The sequence below is a fragment of the Gymnoscopelus microlampas genome, assembly GCF_963454915.1.
Source record: "Gymnoscopelus microlampas genome assembly, chromosome: 23".
NCBI classification, from domain to species: Eukaryota; Metazoa; Chordata; class Actinopteri; order Myctophiformes; family Myctophidae; genus Gymnoscopelus; species Gymnoscopelus microlampas.
Genome location: NC_139960.1, coordinates 34,206,802 through 34,216,885, shown reverse-complemented (window position 1 = coordinate 34,216,885; position 10,084 = coordinate 34,206,802). Strand labels below are relative to the sequence as shown.

Here is a 10,084-nt window from a genome sequence, read left to right as displayed (position 1 = left end):
GACGGCTCATCGATAAAAACATATCAATACTAACGTGAGCATTGAGCAAATATCCAATGAGTTGAGCAATATATGTATATTGTCCAACCCTGGAACAGGGTAACAGGAGATTTAGCTAAAAAAAACAAGCATAAAACCACCTAAGTCCTATGCACAAAAGCATTAAGTTGTCTTAGATAATTTTTCTCTATTAAAAGCAATTTAATTGGTCACCAGAGGCATTTTTTTTAAATCAGCTCCTTGGAAATGCAGGTTCCACACAGAGATTCCAGACCAATATCTACGCAGAGATATTAGTCTGGCTAACATGTCAGGCTAATGTTTCTCCACTCAGTTATGGATGCTTTTCCTTTAATTTGTCAACTGTCTGTATGAACCTGTACCCAATTTTACATAATAGGCATCACAAACACTCAGTTAAGTAATAATACAGTAGTTTAAAAGTAACAAAAACAATAATAAAACAAAAGTAACAAAAACAATAATAAAACAACATGTACTCAAATCCACACAGGTGCCAAATAGTTTCAATATGAAAAGAAATGTTCTCATTGGGCTTTGTAGCAATATGAGATGCATCACAATCAACAAAGTAGGCCTACAGTACAGTAGTTTACATGGATTAAAGAAAAATCAAATGTCATGACCAAAAACATGAAATATCTGAAAGCATGAGGATTGTCTGGTAGATTGAACATGCATTCAATTGCTAGTTTGACCACTTCAAATACTCTTTTACTTTCACTGCCGGAAATAAAATACAGACAGGGGAGCGAGCCGCCGCGATCATCCGTTCCATAGTTGTGGCCAGTTGAATGTAGGCTGTTTTCGCCAAAAAGCAACACAAACAGCGGAAAAGCCATTCTCCAAGATCGAATTACAAGGGAGAGAACGGGCTGTTTGTTTTGCGATCACGTGACCTGCTGCTCCTCTCCTTCACAGAGAGCCAAACGGTGACCCATAGGCGAGTGAACAGGGCATATAGTGGAAAGAACACTGAAAACACAGATCTCGCCATTCTTGGGCCATAGCAAAATATGACGAGAAATCTCGTCATTGGTAGTCAACGAATGAATCTTAAAATAACAAATTATGCATGGCATGCTTTCATAGAAGACATGCCGACTTGAAAGTAGAAAACACCATGTACTCAAATCCAGGCAGGTGCCAAATAGTTTCAATATGAAAAGAAATGTTCTCATTGTCCTCATCTTTGTAGCAAGATGTGCTTATAAAGAGGAGCCAAGGACTAATCCGACGAGTCTAACTCTGACTTGGTTCTGTTGGAAAGTCTGTTGGGGTTGAAACCTACGACACAAACGGGAGAGAATAAAGGAAATGTGTTACAACACCAGGCACCTCAAACTAGCACAGTTGGTTTAGTCAAGAACAAAAGGGGGAAAAAAGGATTCCTCTTCATACCTCTTGGCAAATTCTTCTTATTTCCCCATTTGTAATTTGCAAGACCCTTCGAGTCACCTGCATTTAGACAGATAAGTCAGGCACTTCCATTCAAACTCCATACATTAAAGATAAACAACATGCTTTTTTCAACAATGATGAACAAAAGAAAAAATACATACTTTGTTCGCTCGGATGTATGGGGGTCGACTTCCGTTTGGTCTCACCCCTGGCCTCCTCCATGGTCTTCTTCCTCAGAGGGTGAGCTGATTCATGAGAGTTGTGTCTCTGCCTGGGAGCGGATTCATGAGAGTTGCGTCTCTGTCCGGGGGCAGATTTGAGAGAGTTGCGCCTCTGTCCGGGAGCAGATTCGTGAGAGTTGCGCCTCTGTCCGGGAGCAGATTCGTGAGAGTTGTGTCTTTGTCTGAAAGTGGGGCCACGGTGTGGGGGTCCTGGCATAGTCCTCATCTTCTCTTCATCCGTTTCCAAGCTGGTCATCTTACCTGTGGTCTGGTCTGGTGTATACAGGACACTGCATGCATCTAGCACTTTTTTCCTTGCCACTTGCCTCCCTGAGGTTGCAGAAGATGACATTCTGGAGGCGCCTAAGGCAGATGGGCCTTGCTTGGAGACCGGTAGGCCTTCTCTGGGTTTAAAAACATTTGCTTTTGTAACAGCTGAACTTTTTCTGGAATTTGAAGGCTTTTCTTTTGCCCTGTCAGAATTTACAGTGGATTTAGAGGAGCATTGTTTTGAGAAGGATGCCTCTCTGGATTTGAAAAGTCTTAAGGCTCCAGATTCAGGACGGCATCCTCCTGAGTCATCCTCTTTGTCCTTGTCACCTCGCTTTTTGGCTTGCTTCTTTTCAGAGTCATTCTTTGGAGTTTCTAAAATGGTCTTATATACCCTTTGGCTCTCTAATTCAGGTTCATGTGAAATGCTCCTGCGTAGAGGACTTGATGCAGCGGACCCGTTATCGTGCTCACCACTCTCATAATTAGATAATGACCTATGTAAAAACGGTGAATTTGATCTCTCTTCCCAGCATTGCTTGGAAACTGTTAAGCGGTTTCCTTGTAGTGGGGACATTGGACAATCAGAGCTGTTTTCAGTTTCAGAAGAATTGGACTGTGGACTTCTCTGCGATGTACGAGGTCCATCCTCAATTTCAGGTGAGATTAATCCTCTATTTTGGCAGTCCGCTGGCATGTTGTGGTGTTGATCACTTTCAGCCTTTGATTTGGAGTAGTCAGAGACCATGTTTTTACTTTTTGCAAGTTTTCGTCTCTTCACTTTTCTTCGATCACCTTTTCTCTCAAAAAAATCAGAGTCTGAAGAGCTGTCCTCCATGGACACTGGGCTTTGGGGCATTGGGTAATTAGAGCCGTTTTCAGACCCGTGCTGTGGACTTCTCTGAGGTGACGCTCTATATGAAAGTCTGCTCCTGGCTGGTGCAATGGGCACTGCTGTTCCAGTATTAGACTGATCGACCTCAAAACCATGGATACGATCAGGGGCTATCCCCAGCTGTTTAGCTTTTGCTTCCTTAAAGCATTCCATGTTCTCAAACACTTCCAGCTGGGAAGAAGCTGGTGCAAAAACCTTTGAACCGACATCTGGGGGTATATATTTAAGGGATGATATCCCCATAGGACCAATGCAATACCACTCATCATCTTCCTCCTCATCTTCGGTTTCATTTTCGAATTCGAAACGATCATCTTTGGGTTGCAGGAAGCCCACGGTATTGACTGCAGCAGGATTGCAATTGACTCTGTATACAGAGGGTAGATCAGTAGTGTCCTTTTTTATTTGCTGCAACTCTCTCTGTCTCACACACACAGGACATGGCTGCCACTCAAAATCACCATCATCAGTTTCAACATAACAACATTTGCAGGATGGTTCTAAAAGGCTCTCTCCTCGATTGAGTGGATTCATGTCCATTTGTGGACTTCCTTCATCTGTAACATCTTCATATTGGTCTGATTTAGTGTGGGTGTCTGCCTGCCCTTTTTGTAAGCAAGATATCTTCAGGGCTTCCTCATGTGGGAGGACTATCATTTGAATTGAGGAGTGGATGTCTGGTGAAGGCATTGCTGCCTCTGGCTTCCCTTGCTGCGATGCATTGGGTACTCCAAGATCAGTCATACAGTACAGATCATCCTCCATCTCTTCTGCCACAGGTTTTATGCTCCAGGTTCCTTTTTTCCCCATCTCTGGTAGGGTACAAAGCAAAAAACAGACATTAATAAATGTGTTTGTTATCATGAGCAACAATTATATTCAGTTAATTTGTTGCCAAAACAAACTCAAGAGTCATACATGTAAAAAAAGAAAAGAAAAAAGCCCTCTAGTACAGTGGTTCTCAACCTGTGGGTCCACATGATTTTTGGGGGGTCCCCAAATGACAGTAAAGTGATAAAGTGAATTTATGGACTTTTAAGACCTTTTTAATACCTTAAAAAAGTTAAATGAAAAAAGATCTGCATCAAAAGTAATCAACATACTATAAAAACTGGTGAAACATTGACCAAATTGTGAAATAATATAAGAAAGAGGCAACAAAATAAAATAGCCGATTTACAAGCTCGCATGGCGCTTGTAGATCTGCTAATTTCACCATATTTATCTGTGGAACTGACTGAGTCAAACTAAATGTAATGCCTCAACTCCTACAATTTCAAGTGGTTATCAGGGTGGGGGGGGTTTAAATTAGATTTTTTGGGGGGGGTCGCGGCCTGAAAGGGTTGAGAACCACTGCTCTAGTACACTGGTTATCAAACATTTTCATGTCGACGACCCCCAAATGTTTAAAATATGTAATTGTAAATAGCCGATCTACAAGATAAAATAGCCGATATGTACAGGGTTAAAGTAGTTAAACTGACTGTGATATTATCAACTCATTTTGGCGGGGACCCCCTAGAACCCCTTCAAGGACCCCACTTTGAGAACCACTGCTCTAGTAAACCATTTACAGCAGAGACTGGTATACCTGATGAATGTTTCTCGGGTCTGGAATTTGTGTGCTCATCCGTTTCATAGTACTGAGACATGGGGGTGTTTTCGTTGTCTTCTTTTGAAGCACCCTCTTCATGCCCTTCACCGTCAACCGTGGAATCACAGGGGATCACAGGGGAGCTGACTCTCTCTGGGATGTCCCCCGTACTTGTGGAAGATGTCTCAATCACAGGGGAGCTGACTCTCTCTCTGATGTCATCTGTACTCGGACTTAACATCTTATTATTATTATTATTATTTGTAATTCGTCTTATAACCTCTGCCAATATCTGCTCATCTGTCGGAGGAACGTATAAACCTTGTTGGTAATGAGCTGCATACGGCACAAAAGGTCTATCAGAATGCTCATTCATCATTGTCTTATCGAGTCAAGCTTGCTGATGCTGATGATTTATCCCCGTCTGTTAAGGTCGTGTCTAATGATAAATTATTCTGTGTGTCCAGGTTATTCTTTGGCCTAGATATGAGGTCATCAGCATGGCGTGGTGATGTAATCATTCCATGGGTAGTCCCCCCCGTTGCTCCCACACACCCAGACTCTTAGAAGTGATCTGGGCAGCAGCAATCTTCTTTGGCCTATAGATCAAAAACAGAAATAACATGTATTGTTAAGTATGTGACAATAAAATCTTTATCACTGAAATAATGTAAGGGAAAAAAAAGCAGGTGCGCTTCCTATGGATGCCTTTTTGTTTAGGCAGTAAATATAAATATACATTGTTTCAAATACCACCGAAGTGGAAAAAGCGGCACTCCAAAATTAAGGAGGCAAGACTGGCTCAGATAAACATTATTTATTGAAAACGCTTGACGTGTTTCGGCCTCTGAGCAGATAAAAGTCCACTGAAATCATATCTCTTGTTTAAGGCCCTGACATGCCAAGCAGACTTGCAAGCACTAACAGTGACTACAGCAACTAATCAGATCTCTTTGTAGCACCTCACATCTCCAGGAAAAGATGTGCTGAAACACACTGCAAAGACTACAGCTGATGGATGGATGAATCGATGCCTGAAAGAATAAACTAGATGCCATGGTCTGTGATGATGGCCCACTCAAATGTGTAGCCATTCTAATAGCTTTTTATGTATTTATTGGTATGCCCTGCCCTTGATATCACTGAGGAGTTGTTTGCCGTTAGTTGCCAGATCTTGGACTGTGTAGGCTACTTTGATAAAATGATAAATATAATGAAAATAAAATAAAAACAGGAATACTGGTAATATGCAAACTGTATGACTTGATTTAACTTGATTCTCCCACAATACTTATTGTCTACGTTTAAAAAACGTGAATATTCGCAGCCGGTGAGATCAAAGTGTTGATCTTTAACTGTAACTCTTTTTCAGTGAGCCTGAATGGATATTATGCGTCCCTACTGGTAGTATCACTAAATAATATAACTTTAGTTTATGAAGACAAGATGGAGCCATCTTCCATGGTTAATAAATAAATAAAAATGATTTACATAAAAATTCAGCAGTGGTGGTCACATTTCAGCATATAACTAATAAGGGAAACACAGTGGGACAATATGATGCAGAATATATAGTGCATATACAATGCATTTATGAGAATTCACGAATGGCTGCATTCATTACAGATACAGATCATACACATGACACAAGCGTTCATACTTGCTCTGCTTAACACCTGTCAAAGTGTGTGTGCTGCTCTTGTAAATGACAGAAATCTGACCGAAATCTGATGGAAAGTAGCTCATTTTGATTATAACGTTTTAATCTAGCAGTTGTCGGTGTAAAATGAATCCCAATTGAGCAACTACGTGGTCAGACCAGCAGTTATCATAAGCCACTGGAGTTGTGTGGTGGCGTTTACCTACAGAAACACACTGCTCTCTTACTGTATTTTGGTGTTTTCACTGTTTGTTTTGGTAGACTAGATGGGGATGTCCAATATACAGCGAGAGGGCAATATGTTTCTGCAGGCAAATACACCACCACGCTACTCCAGTGGCTAATGACTGCTGGTATAGTGGGAAATGATGGGTAAAAAAATATTTATCGTTTTGTTATGTAAAGACAGGGGAAAGTTAGATACTATGCTTTTAATGTTAGGCAAATTACAAGCGTACTTAGCCGGGCCACAGCCAATAACCACGTAGCAACTGTGGAACACCGACTGCTAAATGCAGCCGTGAATATAAACGTTTTAACCCATTAAGACCTGGAACTGTGTCATTTTTAGATTTGAGCTAAAAAGCATTATTTTACACTTTAGGCTATTCAAAAATAGCAAATATACAAGCTCGTAGCGCGGCACCGAGTGCCGCGCTACGAGCTTGTAGATCTGCTATTTTGGAAAAATCGTGAAAATGTGTGCAAATCTTTGAATATATATATTTTTAAAGCAAACATTTTTAACTCAAATCTTTGCTTCTGGGGGGTCCCTGGAACAACATATTTTGATGGGGGTCCGTGGCCAAATACATATAATTTTGGGGGTCTTTGACATGAAAAAGTTTGAGCACCACTGATATAGAAACATACTTTTTTGAGAATACTGTTGAGATTTAGGAGACACGTAGAATCGGCTTCAGGTCTCAATGGGTTAATCTAGCAGTTGTAGTAGTCCGAAATTAATGGAAAGAGCACAACTACATGACCTATTTTGTGACTAAAATGTATATATAATAATATAATTTGCATCATGTGACCTGTCAAAAACAAAAACAGACAGCGAGTGTCTGTGTGTTTCTCCTGCCTGTCTGTGAACAAGTCCTGTCCCGGACGACTGCTCCAGTGACAGCGATTCCCGACCCCAGCTGGGTCATACCAAACACAAAAAAGAAAAAAAAGGTACCCAATGGCCCCCTGCTTGGCACTCGGCATCAAAGACTGGATTGGGGGCAAGTCCCTGCACACATACTAGCGTCAGGGCAGAAGCGTAGCCACCGTAGAGCCAGGGCAGTCAGCTGCCTGCCCAATTGAACTCTTGCCTGCCCCTGAAAGACGAAGAACATAAACAAAAACACTTTGCCCCCCGACGTCTCTGCTTAACGATAGGACGACGGGCAGCAAATGACCTTCCTGTTGCTGTTGGAGCATCCATTACTGTTAGCGCAGTAAGCAAGATTTGCATGCAGAAGTTTGCATTGCAAATGTTGACTACTCAAAAGTCAAAATGTAAATCCTGGCTACACCACTGGTCTAGGCCAGGGGTGTACTTGTCCATCATGGCTGGGGGATGTACTTATACATCAAGCCGCCTCACGCTACAGAAACAGGAAATAGGCTCCTGCCCTATGGGCCACATGGCAAGGCAAGGCCCCCTTACACGTGCGTGTTTGGTGGGTTCTGTGCATTACATGAGGCAGCATACAGTAAATGACAGAGAGCATATTCAAACAAGATATACTTGACATACATACATAGTTGTAGGTTTTACTGTCAGTGAAGGTGTTATGGTTTGTCATATAGACCTACTGCCTATCCCATCTGTAAACAATTTAGATTGTTGGTTATTTAATATTTAACTCATGCAGCCAGATAATAGCCTTCTAAAATCTATCTTGAATAGAGGCTGTTCATTGTTTTTTTGTTTTTTTTTTTCATGTCATTGAAAAATGACAACTGTCATCCAGAGACCAGGCTATATTCCCTGCAAGTTCACAAATGGAAATAGTTCTTAATAATTAAAGTTTTTTTTTCCTTGCCACTGTCACCCAAATTATTTCTCAGGGGGTGAAAAGTTGAGCCTCTGCTGTAAAATGCGTGCAGACAACTTATTGTGACTGATGCACTATAATCAGATGTAACTGAAGTCATGCTCTGTTCAAAGGATAGCTCGATACTCTGTTGTTATCATGCACATTGTTATCTTGTAGATAGGCCATTTCCGGCGCGCAACTAATAGGCCTAAAATCACATGATGAGCCATGCAGGGGAATTTCCCTAGCTCACTATCCCGCCGGGAGCCATTATTTACGGTGTATTTTTAGTCAAGTACTGTACTTAAGTACATTTTTAGGTATTTTTACTTTACTGGAGTATTTCCAAATGTCAGTACTTTTACTTCTACTACACTACATCTCAGAGGTAAATATTATACTTTTATTTGAGAACTTTAGCTACTTTGTAGATTTGGATTATTATCACAAAACATACATTAACCACTTCAGCCCTATACATTTTGGCCATTTGAAAATATCAGATCTACAAGCTTACAATGCGTCACGATTGTAGATCTGGTATTTTCGAAAGATTTTTATACATTTGAAAACTTGTGAAATGGGACGTTCTGCATAATGAGTACTTTCTACTTTTTGATACAGATACTTTTGTACTTTTACTCAAGCACATTTTTAATGCCGGACTTTTACTTGTAACAGAGTATTTCTACATTGCAGTTTTGATACTTTTACTTAAGTAAAACATTTGAGCACCTTTTCCACCACTGGCTACCTCTACTAGCCTGGTAAACCCTCCCTCCAGAAATCTCATTTCCATTTGATTTGAAATGAGATTTCTGGAGGGAGGGTTTACCAGGCTATACCTCTACGCCAGACTGAGAGGTTCGTAATGGGCCTATCCACACACACACACACACACACACACACACACACACACACACACACACACACACACACACACACACACACACACACACACACAGTAGTAGGCGACATAATTGTAGCCTACGTACAATCCTACGCACGCAGCCTAACACACACACACACACACACACACACACACACACACGCCACCCGCAACCACACAGTAGTAGGCGACATAATTGTAGCCTGGCTACGTACAATCCTACGCACGCAGTTTAACGTACACACACACACACACACACACACACACACACACAATTCCACACTATTACATTCAAAACACATTGAGAACAGTCAGTCGGTCACACACACAACGTGCTTTAGGTCTATTAACTAGTTTAGCTTGTTTTCTTCTTCTTCCAAGCGTCGGGTGTTTGTCGCCCTAAGGACAGCCATGACATTACCGTCAGTCCACGCCGTGGTGCTGCTTCTCTTTTGTGCTAACAACGTTAAAACCACCAACACAGACTGAGATAAAAGTTCAAATGTAGGTCAAAAACGCACGTTTTAAAAAAGGGGTCAAACCATGCTGCCTATTTGCTTCGACTTGACGTGATATAATTCCTTTAACGTGTGGTTTAAAGTACACGAGCACTTGGAGGCTGCAACCCCTGAATTGAGACAGACCTATTGTTTTTCTTCGAACGTTACCTTTCTCTTCCTTTTCTTTCTTCTTCTTGTTTTTTTCCCTCCACTGCAAGTTGTATTATTCCAGAGACTGGCGTTTTATTATCCAACTCCAACTGTAGCCTACCTCCGAAATGTCCAAAATAATCCAAAATATCCCAAATAAAAACAAGTAAAGGTCGTTTTTCTTATTCACTTCACTGCTGCTGTCGAGACGTTTGACGTTAAGAGCAGCGTGAGGGTAACACAAGCTAACAAAAATAGCAACGGACTGTCTGGAGCTCAAGTACTGTACGAGGAGCCTGTTGTATCTGTAGGAGGAGCCTGTATGGTAGCTCCCTTTTCTTTCAACTCCCACTGCCAGACCCCTGAACTAAGTTAATTTACTCAAGTATTGATTAATTGAATCTATTTTTAAAAAATGGTGTAAAGTAACTAAGTCAATTTACTCAAGTA

At 41.2% G+C, this 10,084-nt stretch overlaps 1 protein-coding gene across 1 annotated transcript; it reads right to left on the bottom strand.

Annotated features, from left to right (window-relative positions):
• Positions 1 to 209: 209 nt before the first annotated feature.
• Positions 210 to 9,868, bottom strand: LOC311039706 (uncharacterized protein). The gene is made up of 5 exons (XM_084049661.1): positions 9,653 to 9,868; positions 4,400 to 5,001; positions 1,584 to 3,620; positions 1,423 to 1,479; positions 210 to 1,308 (listed from the first exon to the last, which is right to left on the bottom strand). Exons 2-5 carry the CDS (start codon positions 4,779 to 4,781, stop codon positions 1,250 to 1,252), a joined length of 2,535 nt encoding a protein of 844 aa, XP_083905787.1. The 5' UTR covers positions 4,782 to 5,001; positions 9,653 to 9,868; the 3' UTR covers positions 210 to 1,249.
• Between the last annotated feature and the right edge of the window lie 216 nt (positions 9,869 to 10,084).

Coding starts and splice junctions, on each gene's coding strand:
- LOC311039706 (XM_084049661.1), bottom strand. CDS start 4,781: ATGATGAATGAGCATTCTGATAGACCTTTTGTGCCGTATGCAGCTCAT. Junction 1,480..1,583: donor CATACATCCGAGCGAACAAA/GTATGTATTTTT, acceptor GTCTAAATGCAG/GTGACTCGAAGGGTCTTGCA. Junction 1,309..1,422: donor TAAGAAGAATTTGCCAAGAG/GTATGAAGAGGA, acceptor TTTGTGTCGTAG/GTTTCAACCCCAACAGACTT.